The 23,373-nt window shown below is 45.9% G+C and overlaps 1 protein-coding gene across 1 annotated transcript in view; it reads left to right on the forward strand.

Moving 5' to 3' along the window:
• MITD1 (microtubule interacting and trafficking domain containing 1) overlaps positions 1-20,939 on the forward strand; it is a 110,728-nt gene extending 89,789 nt beyond the window's left edge. The window contains exons 6-7 of the mRNA XM_069204381.1: positions 20,497-20,557; positions 20,654-20,939. Of these exons, the coding sequence (XP_069060482.1) occupies positions 20,497-20,557; positions 20,654-20,749 (157 nt within the window). The 3' untranslated portion in view covers positions 20,750-20,939. The remainder of the gene's footprint in view (positions 1-20,496; positions 20,558-20,653) is intronic.
• The last annotated feature ends 2,434 nt before the right edge of the window (positions 20,940-23,373 follow it).

The following is a 23,373-nucleotide window of genomic DNA, read 5'->3' on the forward strand; positions in this document are numbered from 1 at the left end:
GTTGTGCATCGCAGGATGGATGCTGGGGATCTAAGCTGTGCTATGCACAAAGAACTTCTTGGAAGTTTTCACACAAGCCTTGGCAACTGCAAGTCACGCGGTGCACGGGGTTACTGTCTTGCATGGGGAGGCAAGCTCTTACCTCCACCGAAGTTGAACAGCTAGACCCTGGGACTGTCGGAGTCACTATAGTCCACCACCCATATTGCTGGATTCAGCTCATCGTCTGGAGAGGGGACCCACGACAGCGGTCATTGCGGCAGAGAGGTGCCTATTGAAGCAGGGAAGTGACTCTGTCACTCCACAGGAGATTCCTTTGGTTCTTCTGGTGCAGGCTAAGAAAGACAGTGCTCGGAGGATGCACGACCTAGGAACGGTTGCAGTTGCTTACAGGAGCTTGAAGGTACAACATTGCAGAAGTCGTCTTTGCTTCTTAGTTGCAGTTTGTAGAGTTCCTGGAGGGTTCAGCTGCAGTTCCGTCGGTAGAAGATGAAATAAAGGATGCAGAGGATTCCTGCTGGAGTCTTGCAATCTGAATCTGAAGAAACACCCAGAGGAGATACCCTAAATAGCCCTGAAAGGGGGATTGGTCACCTAACCACGTAAGCACCTATCAGGGGAGGGTTGTGACGTCACCTGCTGGCACTGGCCACTCAGCTGCACCGAGAGTTCCCCACCACCTTGGAATCCAAGATTGCAAAACCCAGGGACACTCTGAAGGAGCTCTGAGCACCACCCCTGGGGTGGTGATGGACAGGGGAGGGGTCACTCTCCTTTCCCTTGTCCAGTTTCACGCCAGAGCAGGGACTTGGGGGTCCCTGAACCGGTGTAGACTGGATTATGCAAAGATGGCACTATCTGTGCCCTTCAAAGCATTTCCAGAGGCACTGGGAGGCTACCCCTCCCATGCCTGTAACACCTATTTCTAAAGGGAGAGGGTGTAATACCCTTCTCCCAAAGGAAATGCGTTGTTCTGCCTTCCTGGGCTTGAGCTGCTCAATCAACAGGAGGGCAAACACCTCTCTGTGAGGTGGCAGCACCTGGGGCTACCGGGAAGTCTGATATGGCAGTACTGGGGGTCCACTGTGGAGCCCCCAGATTGTATGGGATTATGCAACCAATACTGGAATCAGTATTGGGGTACAATTCCCAGTTGTTGGACACCTTACATGGCCATATTCGGGGTTACCATTGTGAAGCTGGACATAGGTATTGACCTAGGTCCAGTGCACGCATAAAATGGTGTCCCCGCACTCATGATGTCTGGGAAAATGATCCTAGTGCAGGGTTGCCCTCACACACAGGTACTTTGCACACAGCCTTCAGGGTTGGAAGTCCTGACATATAGGTGACTTATAAGTGACCTGGTGCAGTGAAAATTGCTGTGAAAGGGTGCATGCCCCATTTCACGCAGGCTGCAATGGCAGTCCTGCAGAAGCCTTTGCATGGGCTTCCTATGGGTGGCAAACGTAATGCTGCAGCCCATAGAGATCCCTTGGAACCCCAATGCCCTGGGTACCTAGTTACATATACTAAGGACTTTAAGGGGTGACCAGTATGCCAATTTGGAGTGAAATACTGGGTTACCTGTATGTAGTGATCAATTTGGAAACAGAGAGATTATAAGCACTGGGGTCCTGGTTAGCAGGACTCCAGTGACACTGTCAAGCATACTTTCACAAGCAGTGAAACATACTGACAAGCAGGCCACAAACCATAAGCACTGGGGTCCTGGCTAGCAGGATCCCAGTGACACAGTCAAAACACACTGACATCAGGCAGAAATTGGGGGTAAGATGCAAAAAAAGAGGGTACTTTCCTACAATGAGTGTGCCAGTTGGCCTTTACTTAAGGGACCCAGTCAAAAAGGTCTGGTCACAACTATGAATTCACAGAGCTCTGTATCCTGCCATCACTGTCCTACATGCTAAACCCATGACAGAGACAGTAGTCTACTGTCATTAAAATGAGAGCATGCTTGATTGTCCCGAAAGGCAACAGGGTGGATCCAGGTCCTCGCTCATGTCAATGGACAGGCCCCGGCTTCTACGCACCACCGTAGATTAGGGTGAGGCTAGGGCCAAAATCAAAAACTAGGATACCAGATGTTCGTAGTTGGGCACTCGGAGCAGGGGAAAATGCCTGCACACCATGCAGGGGACATCCGGTCCCAGCACAAGAGGTCTTCTTAGCTGTTTCAGAACCCCAAAGACCTTTAACATTCTCAGGGAGTTCAGGATATAACAGCCACACCAACCAGCTGTATGCTGAGACTAAAGAAAAAGCAGAGGTCTCTTCCAAAATGTAATAAAAGATGGTAGCTAGGTGGATTTTATTTTTGTAAAGAATTGAACAGAAGTTGTTGTTTGCTTGAAATTACTGACTGCCTGTGCACTCCTTCCTTTTTTTTTTTTTTTTTTTTTTTTTTAATGCCGGGATAAGTTGTCAACTCCTGGTCAAAGTAAAGCTTCAGTGGATATAAAAGCACAATACTGAGCACTGCTAAATACAGATGCTGGGTCGCCCACTGCCTTCTGTCAATTGCACCAACATCATTAACTTGCCTGGCTGCAGCTTAAGATACAGATAAAAGTAGTATTAGGATATGTTGTGTAAAGTGAGGCTATAGAAGAATCAATTCCATAATTCCGGATATAGATGTAGCCTGGGGCATTTGAAGGAGTGTGTAGGAGGCTGGCTAGGTTTGTAGTGGATACTTTGGGTACTTACACCTTATACCAGGTCCAGTTATCCCTTATTAGTGAAATGTAGTAGTGTTCTAGCAGCTTAGGCTGATAGAGGTAGCTATAGCAGAGCAGCTTAGGCTGAACTAGGAGACATGCAACGCTCCTGCAATACCACTATAGTCACACAGTACTTATACACAAGTAAAGACAGTACTCCGTGTTAACAAAAATAAAGGTAGTTTATTTTAGTGACACAAGGCCAAAAATATCTTAGAGGCAATGCTCCTTCTGGAGATAAGTATTATGCACAATATATACACTAGACACCAAAATAAGGTAAGTAAATAGTCATAGAATAGTGCAAACAATAGGAAATGCTATATAATGCAATAGGGGAAAATAGGTCTAGTGGCAACACAAACCATATACTAAGAAAGTGCAATGCGAATCACGAATTCCCCCCTAGACAAGTGTAGTGTGTAGAGAATTACTGGGAGAGTAGGAAAACCATAAGGGTGAGTAAAATACCTCACCCCAGAGCCCAGGAAAGTAGGAGTAAAGTACTGCAAGTTTCTTTAGGACACACTTCATGTCGTGATTATAGTTATTGCAAGAACCAACCAAGACTGCATGCAACAAATGGTGGATTCCTGTACCTGAGGACCTGTAAAGAGAGGAGATCAAGTCCAGAAGTTGCAGAAGATTCCAGGGAGGACAAGAGCCCCTGCCAACCTAGAAGAGGGTGCAAAAGAGGAGTTTCCGGTTGAAAGAAGACTGCAGAAATGCACCAAGGGAAGATGGCTGCAGGTTTCTGCATGGTGCAATGGATGTCCCACGTGGAGATGTTGGATGTAGGCGAGTTTGGGCGCTGGATTCGTCCAACAAGCCTTGGTTCAAGCACTGTCGCGGATTGCATCAAAGTGGCGCTGCCTGGACCCAGGAGGGAGCTGGGGGCCTCAACTTGGACTGAGGAGGCAGAGGGGGCTCACAACACTGGAGGGAACCCACAGATGACCAGGCAGCACCCACGGAGGTCCCAGGACACCAGGACAAAGAAGGTGCAAATTGAGGTTGTTGCAGCACTGCAGCAAAGGGTCCCACGCCACTGGAGGACAACTCAGCGAGTTGAGCGTCGCAGGATAGCGTGCTGGGGACCTGGGCCAGGCTGTGCACGAAGGATTCTTCTAATAGTGCACAGAGGCCTCAGGAGATGAAGATGACGCAGTGCACAGGGGTAGTGTCGCAAACTGGGAACGCAAGCTCTTACCTCCTCCAGAATTGGACAGCAGGACCTTAGGACAGTCCGTGTTGAAGGGGTCCACCACCTGTGTTCGAAGGAGCACGCTCGTCCCCAGGAGTGGAGTCCAAGAGAAGCGGTCATCGTCTTAGAAGGTGCCTGCTGGAGCAGGGAAGTGACTCCGTCTCTCCACTGGAGATTTCTTCGGTCCTTCTTGTGCAGGGTGAAGACATGGAGTCCCCAGAGCATGCACACTGTGGAAACTGTTGCAGTTGCTGGCTGGAGCTGAAGTTGCAGAGGAAAAGTAGCCCTTCTGGATACTTTGTTGCTGTTAAAGCGGTTCCTGGAGCAGTCCGCAGTTGATCCGAGATCAGAGGATGAAGTAGTAGTTGCAGAGGATTCCTGCTAGAAACTTGCTAGTAGAATCTACAGAGAAACACACAGGAGAGACCCTAAATAGCCCTGAGAGGGAGATTGGCTACCTTATCAGGTATGGACCTATCAGGAGGGGTCTCTGACGTCACCTGCTGGCACTGGCCCCTCAGAGGCCTCCAGAGTGTCCCCACACCTTGGAAAACAAAATGCCTGAAGTCTGAGACACACTGGAGGAGCTCTGGGCACCACCCCTGGGGTGGTGATGGACAGGGGAGAGGTCACTCCTCTTTCCTTTGTCCAGTTTCGTGCCAGAGCAGGGACGGGGGGTCCCTGAACCGGTGTAGACTGGCTTATGCAAAGAGGGCACCATCTGCGCCCTTCAAAGCATTTCCAGAGGCTGGAGGAGACTACCCTCCCAAGCCTGTAACACCTATTCCCAAGGGGAGAGGGTGTAACACCCTCCTCCCAAAGGAAATGCTTTGTTCTGCCTTCCTGGGACTGAGATGCTCAGACACCAGGATGGCAGAACCTGTCTGTGAGGTGGCAGCAGCTGTAGCTGCAGTGCAAGCGAGCTGGTTTGGCAGCACTGGGAATCCATGGTGGAGCCCCCAGGATGCATGAAATTGGCTCCCAATTACAGACTTGGAATTGGGGGGGGGGGGGGGGGAATTCCATGATCTTAGACACATTACTTGGCCATATTCGGGGTTACCACTGTGAAGCTACATATAGGTATTGACCTATATGTAGTGCATGCGTGTAATGGCGTCCCCGCACTCACAAAGTCTGGGGAATTGGCCCTGGACTGCGTGGGGCACCTTTGCTAGTGTAAGGGTGCCCTCACACTTGGTAAATTTGCACCTTGCCTTCAGTAAATGAAGGTTAGACATATAGGTGACTTATAAGTTACTTAAGTGCAGTGAAAATGGCTGTGAAATAGTGTGTGCAGTGGCAGTCCTGTGAAAGGGTTTGTCTGAGCTCCCTATGGGTGGCAAAAGAAATGCTGCAGCCCATAAGGATCTCCTGGAACCCCAATGCACTGGGTACCTTGAGCCATATACTAGGGACTTATAAGAGGGGTCCAGTGTGCCAATTGAAATTGGTAAAGGAAGTCAGTAGCCTATAGTGACAAATTTAAAAGCAGAGAGATCATAAGCCCTGAGGTTCCGGTTAGCAGAGCCTCAGTGACACAGTTAAGCACTATTGACAACACACACATTAGGCCACAAACTATGAGCACTGGAGTCCTGGCGGGCAGTATCCCAGTGAGCCAGTCAAAAACATACAGGTAAACATGGGGGTAACATGCCAAGAAAGATAGTACTTTCCTACACAGTGTCTATCACAATGTTAGTGCGATAAGTTGTCCCTCTCCACCTGAAATTATGGCATTGTGTATCCTGCCTATACACTTTGAGTTTATAGGCTGTAAAACACTGATGATCAACAAAGGCCAATGCAGAGATAAAAGAAAGCAAGGATGATCCAAACAATAACCGCACAATGCAAAACTTCAGAAGATGAGTCACTTTGGTCCTACCTCCCTACCTAATACTTCTGCAACTGATGACCACCATGAAATAATACCAGTTGGGAGGAGGCTCTAGGGTGGTAAGTAATGCTCTATACTCAACCCACATTATGTCCTACAGCATGAATGGTGATGCAGTAATGGCATAAACTGGTAATATCAAGGATATCGCCCTCCTGAATACTATTTCAAAGATTTCAAGCCTTTAGTGAATCATCCTATATAAGTGAATCTTTTCATCATATGCTTTTGTTGAAGAAAGTAGTAAACAAATGGTGTCGCAGGACTACATTCTATGGGAACCCTTGCAAGATGTAGAGAACAGTGTTCATATTCCTTTCTTATCCTTCCTCTCATTTTGTCCTTCTGAGACTGTCACCCCTTTCCTTCACCTGTTCTGTAGATGGCCATTGGTTGCCAAGCTCTTCCATCAGAACCCCAGAATGTCACTGTTCGGATTATGAGAGTTTTGTCCAGAAAGCTCGCCCTGCCGTATGTTCTGTATTTTGCCAGTTCATGTTTTTCAATACAGGTTATAAATACTCACACCTGGTGTTTATACCTTTATATCAGACAGCTAGTCCTTAACTAGTCAAAGAACTCCTTGGAAACTGTATTGACCTCTCTGAGACATGTATCTGTTTTTCTGGGGTGGGAGGCAGCCCCTAAAAATGGAGGAACGTTTTAGTGGGTCATATAGTCAGAATTCTAGTCCCTAGCTATCTATCATTTAAAAGTATTCCATTTAGTTTTGATGGTCTTGCTCCTCAAAACAGAGAATGATATATCTTATTGGATGACCAGGCTGAGCAAGGTAGGTTGACCTCTTGTAAATAAAAAGTCTGAATGTAGTTGAGTTGTCCTCATGCTATCCAGCCCATCAAGTAATAAGGTGACAGCAGGTGGGGAAAACTAAAACATTGACACTTGCGTAAGCTCACAATTATTCAGAATTATCCAGAACTGCTGCAAGAAATATAACTTAGCAAGCAGAGGATTGGGCAGTAATGTCTGTGGCAGCCTCATCTAAAATGTTTACTTGGAGGAGAAACTAGGGTTTCATTGCTTTCCAGCTGACTTCTTCATCAGCTCCACGTACCGCTTCGCTTGCTGAAGTGCTGTCTCCCCTGACAGGGAGTAACTCTTCAGCAGAAGGTGGTGTATAGTATTTTATGCAATATAAACCAAATTAAGAAAAGCTGAGGAGATGGAAGGATGACAGTAGAAGTGTTGTGTAGCTGCAAAAAGAAGCTCCAAATGCAAGAGACACTTGACTGTCTAGGAGTGGTTTCAGTAATTAGGTGGGGAGCAGGATAGTTTCCTATACTGACCACACATTATTACATTCTGACTCGATTATCATACAACATGATTATTTGGAATCCACTCTGTTTGCTCACCCTGAAGCTGTGGAAGAGTGGAAAATGTATGGAAGAAAGGAACGTCTCTGCAGAGGTGGCTTCTCGTTAGCTTCCTCTTCCTCTTCCTCAGCTCAGGAAGAGTTCAGTGGGTGGGACGTAGCTGACACTATACAAAAGGTTGGAGACTGTTTTGTAGGATCCAATGTGAACTGTATTTCTTAGCTTCCCATGACCATAGAGTTTGTTTTGTCAAGTTCTACAAGCCGGTGTTAAGCCTCTTCAGAGAGCTTCCGAGGGAGTAGGATATAGGATTACACAGGTAATGCTCAGTACTAATATAATAGAGTGTTTTGGTATTAAATTTCCTTAAAACTGCCTTGTTATGAGATGAACAAATTAGCTTGTATAAACAGTGCAAGCAGCAATTCACCTGCTAAAGTGGTATCTTTTATGAAGTCCACCATGGCCATAGAACTTCTAGGGTCCCATCCTCAAATGGAAGTCCATCTTCCTGATTTGTCATATTTTGCTTATTTAATAGACCCTGGTGCCACACAACCATGGGTGTCAATTCACCAAAATGCCATGGGTAGCGGAAGTGACACCACACTCCCTTTCACCATCAGTTTTACTCACACATTCACACACACTCATTCGCGTAAGCACACACTCAGCCACAAGCACGCACACAGCCTACATTGAGAAGCAGTGTTATTTACTTCAGCTGCCAGGGAATGTCCTATTCCTGCTAATTTTACTCCATTTTTTTTATTACATTACCACTGAGTAATGAAACATTGTTCACTATTAGTGTGATAAAAAAATAATGAGAGAAATCGAAGAGAATGGAGCCCAAACCGGCGTCCATAAGGACGTTACTGCCACTGATTTTGCCATCTCTGAGGCCAGGTGTCACAGAGGCAGTGCCAGGGGTCGCAAGAGGCTGAATGATGACCATCACTCAACTAAAGTAACTGACTTTACAATCTTACCTTTGCCAGACAATTAGCTGCAGCTCTTTAAAACACAGGTGACCTTTGTAGGAAAGTACCATCTTGCCTGGCATGTTACCCCCATTTTTCACTGTATATATGTTGTTTTAGTTGTATGTGTCACTGGGACCCTGGTAACCCAGGGCCCCAGTGCTCATAAGTGTGCCTGAATGTGTTACCTGTGTAGTGACTAACTGTCTCACTGAGGCTCTGCTAATCAGAACCTCAGTGGTTATGCTCTCTCATTTCTTTCCAAATTGTCACTGACAGGCTAGTGACCATTTTTACCAATTTACATTGGCTTACTGGAACACCCTTATAATTCCCTAGTATAGGGTACTGAGGTACCCAGGGTATTGGGGTTCCAGGAGATCCCTATGGGCTGCAGCATTTCTTTTGCCACCCATAGGGAGCTCTGACAATTCTTACACAGGCCTGCCACTGCAGCCTGAGTGAAATAACGTCCACGTTATTTCACAGCCATTTTACACTGCACTTAAGTAACTTATAAGTCACCTATATGTCTAACCTTTACCTGGTAAAGGTTAGGTGCAAAGTTACTTAGTGTGAGGGCACCCTGGCACTAGCCAAGGTGCCCCCACATTGTTCAGAGCCAATTCACTGAACTTTGTGAGTGCGGGGACACCATTACACGCGTGCACTACATATAGGTCACTACCTATATGTAGCTTCACCATGGTAACTCCGAATATGGCCATGTAACATGTCTATGATCATGGAATTGCCCCCTCTATGCCATCCTGGCATTGTTGGTACAATTCCATGATCCCAGTGGTCTGTAGCACAGACCCTGGTACTGCCAGACTGCCCTTCCTGGGGTTTCACTGCAGCGGCTGCTGCTGCCAACCCCTCAGACAGGCAGCTGCCCTCCTGGGGTCCAGCCAGGCCTGGCCCAGGATGGCAGAACAAAGAACTTCCTCTGAGAGAGGGTGTGACACCCTCTCCCTTTGGAAAATGGTGTGAAGGCAGGGGAGGAGTAGCCTCCCCCAGCCTCTGGAAATGCTTTGTTGGGCACAGATGTGCCCAATTCTGCATAAGCCAGTCTACACCGGTTCAGGGACCCCTTAGCCCCTGCTCTGGCGCGAAACTGGACAAAGGAAAGGGGAGTGACCACTCCCCTGACCTGCACCTCCCCTGGGAGGTGTCCAGAGCTCCTCCAGTGTGCTCCAGACCTCTGCCATCTTGGAAACAGAGGTGCTGCTGGCACACTGGACTGCTCTGAGTGGCCAGTGCCACCAGGTGACGTCAGAGACTCCTGCTGATAGGCTCCTTCAGGTGTTAGTAGCCTTTCCTCTCTCCTAGGTAGCCAAACCCTCTTTTCTGGCTATTTAGGGTCTCTGTCTCTGGGGAAACTGTAGATAACGAATGCATGAGCTCAGCCGAGTTCCTCTGCATCTCTCTCTTCACCTTCTGATAAGGAATCGACCGCTGACCGCGCTGGAAGCCTGCAAACCTGCAACATAGTAGCAAAGACGACTACTGCAACTCTGTAACGCTGATCCTGCCGCCTTCTCGACTGTTTTCCTGCTTGTGCATGCTGTGGGGGTAGTCTGCCTCCTCTCTGCACCAGAAGCTCCGAAGAAATCTCCCGTGGGTCGACGGAATCTTCCCCCTGCAACCGCAGGCACCAAAAAGCTGCATTACCGGTCCCTTGGGTCTCCTCTCAGCACGACGAGCGAGGTCCCTCGAATCCAGCAACTCTGTCCAAGTGGCCCCCACAGTCCAGTGACTCTTCAGTCCAAGTTTGGTGGAGGTAAGTCCTTGCCTCACCTCGCTGGGCTGCATTGCTGGGAACCGCGACTTTGCAAGCTACTCCGGCCCCTGTGCACTTCCGGCGGAAATCCTTCGTGCACAGCCAAGCCTGGGTCCACGGCACTCTAACCTGCATTGCACGACTTTCTAAGTTGGTCTCCGGCGACGTGGGACTCCTTTGTGCAACTTCGGCGAGCACCGTTTCACGCATCCTCGTAGTGCCTGTTTCTGGCACTTCTCCGGGTGCTACCTGCTTCAGTGAGGGCTCTTTGTCTTGCTCGACGTCCCCTCTCTCTGCAGGTCCAATTTGCGACCTCCTGGTCCCTCCTGGGCCCCAGCAGCGTCCAAAAACGCCAAACGCACGATTTGCGTGTAGCAAGGCTTGTTGGCGTCCATCCGGCGGGAAAACACTTCTGCACGACTCTCCAAGGCGTGGGGGATCCATCCTCCAAAGGGGAAGTCTCTAGCCCTTGTCGTTCCTGCAGTATTCACAGTTCTTCAGCCTAGTAAGAGCTTCTTTGCACCAACCGCTGGCATTTCTTGGGCATCTGCCCATCTCCGAGTTGCTTGTGACTTTTGGACTTGGTCCCCTTGGTCCACAGGTACCCTCAGTCAGGAATCCATCGTTGTTGCATTGCTGATTTGTGTTTTCCTTGCATTTTCCCTCTAACACGACTATTTTGTCCTTAGGGGAACTTTAGTGCACTTTGCACTCACTTTTCAGGGTCTTGGGGAGGGTTATTTTTCTAACTCTCACTATTTTCTAATAGTCCCAGCGACCCTCTACAAGGTCACATAGGTTTGGGGTCCATTCGTGGTTCGCATTCCACTTTTGGAGTATATGGTTTGTGTTGCCCCTATCCCTATGTTTCCCCATTGCATCCTATTGTAACTATACATTGTTTGCACTGTTTTCTAAGACTATACTGCATATTTTTGCTATTGTGTATATATATCTTGTGTATATTTCCTATCCTCTCACTGAGGGTACACTCTAAGATACTTTGGCATATTGTCATAAAAATAAAGTACCTTTATTTTTAGTATAACTGTGTATTGTGTTTTCTTATGATATTGTGCATATGACACTAAGTGGTACTGTAGTAGCTTCACACGTCTCCTAGTTCAGCCTAAGCTGCTCTGCTAAGCTACCATTATCTATCAGCCTAAGCTGCTAGACACCCTATACACTAATAAGGGATAACTGGGCCTGGTGCAAGGTGCAAGTACCCCTTGGTACTCACTACAAGCCAGTCCAGCCTCCTACAACCTTTTAATCAGTAGTTTGATGCATTTTATGAGATTATTGCTGCTTTTGTTTTCACAGCACCCACTAGACAGAGGATTAATGTTGACAAGAAAAATATTTTATATAAAAAAAAAAAAAAAATACTCAACATTTTTTACCGGACCAAGTGACTCCTCCCTTTCGGCTCCATTGCGCATGGGCGTCGACTCCATCTTAGATTGTTTTCTTTCCCGCCATCGGGTTCGGACGTGTTCCTCTTCGCTCCGTATTTCGAATCGGGAAAATTAGCTAAAGTATCGAACGGTATTGTTATCGCTCGGTACCGGGTTAGTGTTAGTGTATCGGCACCGACATCAAGACAGCTTCGGTGGCCCTTCGGGGCTTCCACTCTTCACGAGGCCTGGTCGGCCCGACCACACCCGTCGTCCCAGACTAATGGACCGGACCCCCTTCCGTTTCTGTCCTAAGTGTCACGCAAAGTATCCTTATACAGACCAGCACTGGGTCTGTAATCTGTGTTTGTCACCCGAACACAGAGAGGCTACTTGTGAAGCTTGCCGAGCGTTTCGATCGAAAAAGACCTTGAGGGATCGACGCGCAAGAAGACTGCAAATGGCGTCAAAACTGAAAGAACAGCTCGACGTCGAAGAGGAGGAAAGTATCTCCATCCAAGAGATGGACTCGGATGAATCCGAAAGTGAACGACCCTCGACGGTGCAACGAACCGTGAGTAAACCTGCCCCGTCCCAAACTCAGGGTCACACCAAAACACTTAAGGCCATAGGGACACCACCGCCAGTAGGCCATGGCTTAACCCACCGAAAGGAAGGTGACCAAACATAGACACTGAAAAAGGCCGAGGAGTTGCCGAAGACTTCCGACTCCGGTCGAGAAACCGGTACCGAACTATTTCAACACCGAGTGATCGAATCGACCAAACCCCGAAAGATCTCCTCTGAACCGAAAAAGGCTATAACAGCAGAAACTTTGTTACCGAAAAAAGCGGCCTCGGAGCCGAAAAGAAGCTCTTATACAGAAGAGCAAGGACTTTCCAGCAACTCAAGGAAAGACATCGATTCGAGCAAGAGTTAGGTATGGAATAACCTGACCATACACAATGGAGGTTACATATCCAAAAAGAGACTGGCAAGATTCAGACTTTACCTCCACTCAAATCGAAAAGGAAGCTTGCATTTCAGGAAACAGAAATGCAACCAAAGGCAAAGGAGGTTAGAGACAAATCACCACCACCAATGGTCTCACCACAACCATCCCCACTGCACTCGCCACAATTGTCACCAGTGGGAACACCTATAATGCAGTCACCCACACATACTGGGATGACCCAGGATGATGCCGATGCATGGGATTTATATGATCCACCAGTAACGGATAACAGCCCAGAATGTTATCCAACCAAGCCATCACCACCAGAAGACAGTACTGCATATACGCAGGTACTATCCAGGGCAGCTACATTCCACAACGTAGCAATGCACACAGAGCCAGTGGAGGATGACTTCCTTTTTAACACTCTGGCATCCACCCACGCATCCTATCAGAGTCTGCCAATGCTCCCAGGCATGCTCAAGCACGCGCAGCAGGTCTTCCAGGAGCCTGTAAAGAGAAGAGCTATCACGCCTAGAGTTGAAAAAAAGTAAAAGCCACCCCCAACACCGTTAGGAAACCACAATTCGGAGGGGGGTTTCGACAACAAAAATCAGAATCTTCCACCTCTCCAACCAGACCCACCTATCAATCACAATACCAAAGGGGAGGGTTTTGTGGTTCCTATAGAGGACAATTCCCAAAAGGAAGGGGAAAAAAGCAGTGACTTCAGTGTCACAACACCCCTACACTTGTCACCAGTGGGGGGGAGACTAACCACATACTACCAAAACTGGACACATATTACCACAGACGCATGGGTCCTATCAATTATCCAACATGGTTATTGCATAGAATTCACAACATTCCCTCCAGACGTGCCACCAAAACCGCACAGACTGTCTCGGCAACACATAGACCTATTACAAATAGAGGTCCAAGCACTGCTACAAAAACAAGCAATAGAGCTCATACCCAATCACCAAAAAGGAACTGTGAGGAACATGAACTCACTATATTTCCTGATTCTAAAAAAGGACAAAACGTTAAGACCTATCTTGGATCTCAGAACACTGAATGTCTTCATCAAATAAGATCCTTTCCACATGGTAACACTTCAAGACGTAGTTCCCTTACTAAAAAAGGAGGCATACATGACAACATACACTATCAATTCAAAGTGCTACCGTTCGGAATAACAGCCCCCAGAGTATTCATGAAATGCCTAGCAGTAGTAGCCCCTCACATAAGGAGACAGCACATGCACGTATTCCCATATTTGGACGACTGGCTAATAAAAACCAACACTCAACAACAATGTCATTTTCACACGCAATACATCATAAAAACTCTACACAAACTAGGGTTCTCTATAAATTACCAAAAAACACATCTGCAACCATCCCAAATACAACAATACTTGGGAGCAACACTCAACACACAAAGGGCAATTGCCACTCCAAGTCCACAAAGAGTCCAATCGTTCCAAAATGTAAGATCAAGCATACAACCAAACAAACACTACATGGTCAAGTTTGTAATGAAACTACTAGGCATGATGTCCTCATGCATAGCCATTGTCCCAAATGCAAGATTACACATGCGGCCCTTACAACAGTGCCTAGCAAAACAATGGACACAAGCACAGGGTCAACTTCAAGATCTAGTGTTGATAGACTGCCAAACACACTCCTCGCTTCTTATGGTGGAACCCTATAAATTTAAACAAAGGGCGGCCATTCCAAGACCCAGTGCCTCAAGCTATTATCACATCAGATGCTTCCATGGTTGGGTGGGGAGCACACCTCAACAATCACAGCATACAGGGTCAATGGGACAATCAACAAAAACTACTTCACCTAAATCACTTGGAACTGTTAACGGTATTTCTAGCATTAAAAGCGTTTCAACCACTTGTAGCCCACAAACACATTCTTGTCAAGACAGACAACATGACAACAATGTACTATCTCAACAAACAAGGGGGGGGGGGCACACTCGTCACAACTGTGTCTCTTAGCACAGAAGCATGGCTTGTTAATATTATTGGAGAGATCGGCATGAAAGATAAATGTGCAGTTGCACGGAAAAAATGAAAATGAAATACTTGATGGATTTATGGAAGTCGCATTTAATGCTGAAATGTATGGAGCCATGCGGAGCGCAAATGAGAAGATAACGAGTCACAGGAGACTAATAAGCCCCAGCTGGATTATATATGAGAAACTGCAAATCCCAGAATGCACTAATATAATGAACATGTCCCAGAATGCTCTGTATATATAAAAAAGCTTTGATTGTGAAAACGATGTGAATACAGACTACATACCACTTGAAAAAGACGTCAGTCGAAACGCGTTGTGGGGGTCTGGTTTCATGCTGCTTTGATGAATAAATGAAAATTACTAAGAGAAACCTCCAGGAGTGCAGCGCTTTTTGTTGAATTTATTTACCAGCGGTGGTGGTCTTCACCCTTCACGTTTGCACCAGCAGTCAGAGTGCCCTTTTTTGAAGACCCATTGTTGTGGAATTGAATTCTACGGAGGCACCCAGTATTTTTAAACATCAGAAACTGTGGAAAGAGCAGGCAAGGGGATACAATGCCTCTGCGTTTGTACTAAACCATGGAAGACTTGGGACTAAAATTGTCTGAACTTCTAATGCGCCTTGCGCCACTCTGCCACTTAAGGGATAATCTCATCAAGACATAAGGTGAGCAGATGTCCCTTTATTTATGACAAATACCGATGTGGCCCTTTATTTGGAGGGCCTGCAGGTGAGGTTAAATAAACTAAGCCCGGGGTTATTCTCAAGGAATATGGGCTGAAAATGGAAAATGTAATTAGCTCTGTGACATGGCACTGCGTAAACACAGAAGCATGGCTTGTTAATATTATTGGAGAGATCGGCATGAAAGATAAATGTGCAGTGGCAAGGAAAAAATGAAAATGAAATACTTGATGGATTTATGGAAGCCTCATTTAATGTTGAAATGTATGGAGTCATGCGGATCGCAAATGAGAAGATAATGAGTCTCAGGAGACTAATAAACCCCAGCTGGATTATATGTGAGAAACTGCAAATCCCAGAATGCACTAATATAATGAACATGTCCCAGAATGCTCTGTATATATAAAAAGCTTTGATTGTTAAAACGATGTGAATACAGACTACATACCACTTGAAAAAGACGTCAGTCGAAACGCGTTGTGGGGTCTGGTTTCATGCTGCTTTGATGAATAAATGAAAATTAGTAAGAGAAACCTCCAGGAGTGCAGCACTTTTTGTCTCTCTCTCTCTCTCTCTCTCTCTCTCTCTCTCTCTCTCTCTCTCTCTCTCTCCCTCTCTCCCTCTCTCCCTCTCTCCCTCTCCCTCTCCCTCTCCCTCTCCCTCTCCCTCTCCCTCTCCCTCTCCCTCTCCCTCTCCCTCTCCCTCTCCCTCTCCCTCTCCCTCTCCCTCTCCTACTGTGATCTTTCCTTTTAGCCAAAGGAACCAAAATTGAAGCTACTATTTCCCATGTTACATATTCTAAAGCCCCATTTGTTACTCCAGCACAGACAGCATCCAGTTGCCTCTTACAGTTTACATTTTGCCTTTACTCTGGAATATATCCTGCAAGCATAGTTCGATATAGTAAATTAATCCAGCAACCTAATGGCCCCATTCTTTTTCACTCTTTTCCTGAGTCTTGTGCTGCAAAGTACAGGTAACAGTCATCTCCTGTACTTCTCTGTGACTATTGTTTTATGTGAACCACAAAAACTGCCTTAAACCTGCAGCTTAACTGGCCTCCAGGCTTCCAGCAACACCAAATCTTAGGTGCCATTTCACTGAAGCAACTCGCTCAGGATCCACACACAAGGTGCTAAAGCTTAATATTAGACATGAGTGCTACTAGGATGCATAGCACATTGGGCCGTAGGGGGGCTTGGAAGGGGAGGACATTTTTCTGAAGACATACCTGGAAAGCATCATGAGAGGGAACAGGTCATTGGCTGAAGATATTTTTCTTTCATTTTGGTGGTTGCCAGTCATTAACTCCGAAGCTCCATTGGATTGTCTTTCGATAAGGATTTGTGAAATGGTGTATTGATGGATTTTCTTCTAAATGCTAGTAGACAACAGGTTGTGGTCAGTGCCTTGACTTTCTGCGATGGGGTGTGGTGTGTGTCTGTCTCCCTGCTCCCCCTCCCTCACCACACACCTGTCCAAAAAGTCTCTGTTGAAGAAGAAGCAGCCTCTACTGAGGAAGGATATCTTTTACCCAAAATCTTACATCTTCCATCCACTGGAATGCTGGCTAAAATGGTGCATCGTTGACAGGAGGTCTCTTTTTGCATGGTTAGCCCCCACCTTTTGCCTGATGTTGATGTGTCCTAGAAGTTGTAGTGCCCAGGGACCCTTTTAACCAGGACCCCTGGGTCAGAGCTCTTTCCCTACATCTGTTGTGATGCTTGGCACAATTGGATACACTCTTCACACTATTCTTGTAAGTCCCTAATAAATGGGTACCCATGTACCCAGGGCATGGGGTATTAAGGGTAGGCCCCTGAGGGCAGCAGTACTGATAGTGCCACCCTCTAGGGCCCTGCACCGAGCTGCACCCAGCACTGCCCTTGCAGGCTGAGTGTACTGGGGTAAACCTAAAAAGGCAAACTCAACATGGCACATTCCCTGTGTGCCCTGTCCACCGTACACTGCATATGTTATGGGTAAGTCACCGCTATAACAGGCCTTCCAGCCCTAAGGCACAGTGCACCATACTATATGTGAGGGCATAGCTGCATGAGCAATATGCTCCCACTGTGTCCTTGACAAACATGGGGCATAGTGAGTGAACAGAGCAGCCATTTTAAGTACATGTACTGGACACTGGTCAAACACGAGTTCCCCAGCTACATGATGGCCAGTCTGAAGCCTGGGTTGTTTGGTATCAAACAACTCAGGATGATAAATCCAAACTGGTGCCAGTATTGGATTTTTAGCAAAATGTACCCAGGAGTCATCTTAGAGGTGCCCCCTGCTAAAGCTAACCAAACTGGCATGGTTGCTGACTGGTTCCATCCAGCATGCCACCTCCAGACAGCCAATGCACAAACCTTGGGGGAGAGCCCTGTCTCTCTGGTTTGTGAGACTGTCGCGTAAGACTACTGGATTTGGGCGGCAGAATGACTTGTATTGCGGGGGACTGTGTCTGAACCCACACCAGGTGACACCTGTCGGCCTAATACAGGTTTTGTTCCGGCTAGCTAGCAGTGCCCAGTCTCCACCCAAGAGCAGGGATGATTGGGCAACCGAGCGCATGACACAAATGACTTCTCAGGGAAATTGTGGTCACTCAGATCTCATATGTTTCTCTCAGTTACATTAGTCTCACATATGCAAGGACAATCAGAGGCAGAGTATAGTTTAATAAGGTTTTATTAAAGCAACTGCATCTTAGATAATAAAGCATATATTGCAATAACTAGGACGATGAAGGATGACAGGATTAAAATTGTGACAAGGAGAGTAAAGCATAAAAATAACGCTTCCATGTTGTCACTACAGTTTTTAAGAATCATTCCTACCTAGACTATGTTAGAGCACAGCATGTTAAGCTCTAATTCTGCCCTTCAGGTTCCCCTGGGAGGACATCACTCATACCTTAGCAAGAGGCCTGTAGTCTACATAAGCAGCTGCAGTGAAGCACTCGGCAGTCAGCATACAGTCGTGGTCATCTGGCTGGAATCTCCCTCTAACGTACATGGGCCAAAGTAGTGTTTTTATAATAAAACAACTGATGTTCCAAGAAAGGATCCCCACGTAAGAGTGTGTATGTCTTCACGTACCACTTGTGCCGGCAACCTATCTTACTGCAGGCTTGAGGAACGCACAGAGTGAAAGAAATGTCTTGTTTAGGAATGCAGAGCTGGCCTAGGTGAAGAACAGCTAGATAGAGAAAATCAAACAGAGCCACAAATGTGGCTATTGTTACAATAATATGAATAAAACATATCTAGGTTAAAAGTGCACAGCAGCAGGCCTAGTTTGCTAAAATAACGTGTATAAAACTATAGCTAAAATGGCTACACAACAAGAAAATGCCCTTCCTGGGTGGAGGAGCTAACACCCACTCACTCAGGAATGTGCAACACCCTGGCGGTGAGCTTCAAAGGGCTGCTGCCCTGGAAACTCGAGCCCCCAGTCCGGCTGCTAGCAACAGATGTCTTCCCCCTTTGCAAACCCTCACTTTTGGTGGGAGCAAAGGTGGGAAGCAATACAAAGGGCAGGAGGAGGGGTCTTACTGAGCATGCACCACCCCTAGGGGTTTGCAGGCGATATGGACCCTCCATTTTATTTTCCTCCATGTTGGATGGCAGGAAAATAGCCAGTGAGGTTTAGGGAAGTGACCCTTCCCACAGGAAGTGGTCACTGTAGTGGGTGTAGCCACCCAAGGGTAAGTGTCCCCTTGGACACTACCAGGTTCCCACTAAAACGCCCACTAAATTCAGTATTTAGTGGACTCCCCTAGACCAAGAAGGCAGATTCATCAGGAAGAAAGAAGACCGCACCAAAGAACCCAACAGGAGGAGACCAGAGGACCTGCTGCATCAGAAGAGGCTCCAAGACCCCTGCCTGCTGCACCAAAGTCCCTACAATCACTGCTGCGGAGGAGCTGACCACTGGACTGACCTCAAAATACCCAGTGGACCTCCAGACATCGCCAATAGCCCAATATCTCCCTCCTGAGTGGAGGCATCACTCAAGAAACCAAAGAAATCTACAAAGAACCAGCAAACCGGTGAGGGTCACTTTACCGACTGGACGATATCTCCGCAACGGTAACAGCCAGACCCAACAACACACCAACGACAGCCCAGATGAGATCTACAAGTGTGCCAGCTGTGGTAGCACTGCACCCTCCGGTGGCAGAGTTGTGCCAATACCCTAGGTACTGGTCAGTGCATGTCGGACAACAGCAAAAACAGCTCTTCCTTAGCTGCATCTGAACCAGGAGGAAGCCCTAGTCGAGGGACTTCAGGAATACCCCCAGACCTCCCACCAGAGCACCCTCGTCATCCTGCAAGGCCCCCGGAAGAAGACTTAACTCCAGTTCCAAAGGGCTCCAGTTCAAGCAGCCTCCAAGACGTCGAACTCGCCCTTCATCTGCTAACCGTGAGCCCTGCATCGCGGAACCAGCTGTGTGCCACAGGTTCCTAACCCCTTGTGAGCTTGACAGCCCAAGGGGACCCCAAGGCGCCACCTGCAAACCCTCTCCCTTTCCAGGTGGCCCCAACCAAGTTGCCCTGTGCTTGTGCCAAGAGACTTTCCAGATCTGCTCCCGCCGCAACCAGGAGCCGTCCAAGGCCTTCCAGCTGGCATAATGTGCCCACCGACTGCTTCGACGATCCTGCAAAAGAAGAGACTTTTAACTCAACTGTACAATTTTTCATGCATTTTTAAAAGTGACTGCCTATTAATTCCTATAGTGCGTAATTACACACAGAAAGACTTAACTTTATTAAAACTCCGAAAAATCATAACTCAAAAAGTACTTATCATATCTTAACCATTTTTGTCTTTAAAATTATATAAAAGTCTGAAGTGTGTTTTTTTTTTTTTTTTTTTTTTAAATAAATTCTGTTCTTCAGTTATTCATTGAGTGTGTGTGATGCATGATTCATATTCTGAGTACAACAAATGCTTAGCACATCTTCTGGATTAGCCTAACTGCTCGACCAGCTACCCGAAAAATTGGAGCATTAGGTGATCTGATTTTTATCTCTGGAAACCAACGTGTGGTTGCCTGGACCACCTACACAGTGTTCCTAGCTTTGCACACTATATAGAGGGCCAGCCTTCTACAATCGTGTAGAAAAGTGGATCGCTTGTCCCATTTACCTTCATTTTTGTAATCCCTCCTTAAACAAGGTTTACATCAAACAAGAAAAAATGTTGTTTCTTTTGGTATCTTTGTCATCGGACCAAATTGCACCACACCTCACGGGGTGGTCAAATAGTCTTTTATTATTTTCAGTGTAATGGTCTATAATTAAATCGTCAGTATGTTTTTTTGCTACGAAGGTTCAGTGTTTACCTCTTGTATTTTTTTTACTGTTCTGTCTCACTGAAGGTAATGCTAATTCATTGTACAGTGCATTCTGCTGATGAATTAAACATTTAAATACAATATTATCCTAGGTTCAACAATGGCTGGATGATTAAGATCGGAAGAGGCCTCGACTACTTTAAAAAGCCTCAGGTAGTTTCCACTGCCATTTCAGTTATCTGCTATATTACCACGTGCTTTCCTACTGCCTGCAACATTCTGATTGTGTTCTTTCGTTTTTTTAATCAGGGACGATTTTCTCTTGGATCTTGTGACTACGACTTACGACTGTGCTATGAAACATCTGTGGACATCTTTCACATCAAGCACACAAAGAAAACATGACAATACATTATTACCTCATTTCCCTTCTCAACATTATTCATAGCACAAGTGCTCTTTTATTTGCTTCTTGCTGCCATATTCAGCAAGATTTCCCTCCCGTTTTGTGCCTATGGCAACATTCTTATTAAATAGGGACCACTGATGTACAGTTTTCTAATACAATAAATATATCTTAATATTTTTATACGAATGAGCTGTACTGTATTTTTTCACTCTTTGTTGCTTTTCAGATGTGTCTGTTGCTATTTTATAACGAACAATGAATAAAAGTTGTGGCAGTGCTCAGGGTATGTTTTGTCTGAATCTTTTAAATCCAGGTAAGGCTGTTCGTCTAGCTCTGGTTAATTGAAATCGTAACTTTGACAAAGCCAGAATGCATAAATCAAGTGAATTCAACTAATCCAATGTGGGTGCAGTAATTACCTTAATGAAATATGTCTTTGGGGAGAGGAGCAATGGGAGCCATACCCTTTTCCTGCTCAGAAGGACCTTTGGTTGTGTTATGACTTGAGTGCAAAGAAGACATTAGTGTTAAAGATGGCTCCCTAGTTTCCTCACTGTCGTATAGTGGTGTGAAGGACGTCCTAGGGAGGTTGACCATTTGATTAGGAGAGGATTGCATGGGTGCCAACTTGGTAGAGAAAGCATACAAAACAGTGAAGGATACCAAAAGAGTGACAAAATTGTCCACCATGCCACCTCACATTAGTTCATTGCAATTGATGTCCTAGGAGCAATGGGTCGCGTGCTTGCTGTGCCACTGCTAGCAGGCCGCACCGACTGAAGAGGCCCAATTCGACCAAAACTTGTCTTTGGTTGTTTGTGTTCTGGTTCAGAGAGGGCATGGCTTGGAAGTTCTAGCTTCACTGTTCCTATTGGAATAGGACCAAGGCTGATGTACATATTTCCGGGTGTAATCTGAGGATTTCAGTCTTTATGTATTTGCGGAGTTATAGCAAACATGACCCTACAGGGTGTCAGAGCGCAATACATATAGCATAGAAGTCCCTTATACAAAAGGTATAAAGTGAACATGACACATCAGGTTGGCAGAGCGCTGTACAAGTGGCATACAAGTCATACAAACAATAGAAAAAGCTAGAAGGAAAAAGCAGGGAGAAAGCAACAAATAAATACAGGTACAGTATCCAAACACGACTTGGTAGATCCATGATCCCGAGGAGTTCACCAGAAAAAGATGAGTGATTGAAGATAAATAGTGAAGGAATCGATTTCATTATTTTTAACATTTTTTTTTATTTTTTATTATAGAAAGTAGTAAAGTAGTAGAGGGGTTTGTCCTAGTTTTTAGCAGCAGAGTGTTCCTTATTCTTGGGGCTAGACCAGAATAGGAGCGGTAGTAGGTATTTTGTTTCTTGAACTTCTGTGGTTTTAAGAGTAGGGAGGTGTAGAGCTTCTTGAAGATCGACTACCACCAGATAATTCAAGTTTTTTGGCCAAATAGATAGGTGTGGTGTGAAGGGCCTTGTCTGTTTTGTACACTATCTTCAACTGGTTTCTAACTTCAAACGGAAGCCATTTCAGATGGTTGAGGTCGGAAGTAATGTGATTGGATCGACTAGATCCAGTGATGAGCCTAGCAGCTGATCTTTGTATGCGTTGACTACTGAGAACTAAAGGGAAGAGGGATAAGGCTTGTGGAATCATTCTATTAATCACCCCTTTTTATTAGACGCATATACCTGAATTTATATCTATTACGAGTGTTGTGAAGGAAATGATTCCCTTTGTGTAATGACTGTGCCAGAGATGTCCATTTCTTGTCTGACTGTCTCAGATAGAGTGGAATGATTAACTATATTAGACAATACATTTGCGACTAGCAGGATAAGAAGACATTTTGAGATCTGCCCCTGAAATCTGATAAACGAGTGCCAAAAACTAGAACAGGCAGAAACCATACGCTCCTACTGAAATTAAATTTCCAAAAGGAAAATGACCTTTTAGAAATATATTTTGGAAAATGGCGAGCAAATCTTTGGTTGTAGAAATAAAGATGCATTTATTCTGTGTCATTTTTTGTTTGCGAATAGTAAACTAATCGTGTGTACGTTTTGGTTATCTTTCTGTTCACTGTCATTGATATATGTGTCAAAAACAGAGACCCAAGTTGATGTGTGTTAGAAACTGAAACTACTCCGTTAACAACGATCCTTCAAAGGTTGTTCACATATTACAGCGCAGTTAATTTTTTTTAAGAGAATGCAAATCTTCTACTTAAAATCATTGTCAGATATTCACACGAGTGAAGAACCCCCTTTAAGCCCCCCCCCCATCTAGACTAGTCTTCATTTTAATATATATTTTTTGCTGTTTATAATTTTGGCGGTTTCAGGTGTTTTTTTCCGTGATCTAATTGCTGTTGTGAAGATTCTTGTGGATATCTACCTAAGCGATTTGAGAAAAAAATTGGTGTTTGCCCGTGTGTGTGTGTGTATATATCTGTGTTGTTTTGTGCTTTTATGGGTCGGTATGTAACTGAGCAGGTGACAGTCTGACTGTGACCCAAGCAGTTGCGGTTTCCGTGCCCGAGTGTAAGATTGTATGTTATGTTTTAGGCTAGATGTATTGAGCAGAGTGAGTAAAATGTGAGTAGAAGTCGT

This window comes from Pleurodeles waltl, chromosome 8, assembly GCF_031143425.1.
Source record: "Pleurodeles waltl isolate 20211129_DDA chromosome 8, aPleWal1.hap1.20221129, whole genome shotgun sequence".
In the NCBI taxonomy this organism is placed as follows: domain Eukaryota; kingdom Metazoa; phylum Chordata; class Amphibia; order Caudata; family Salamandridae; genus Pleurodeles; species Pleurodeles waltl.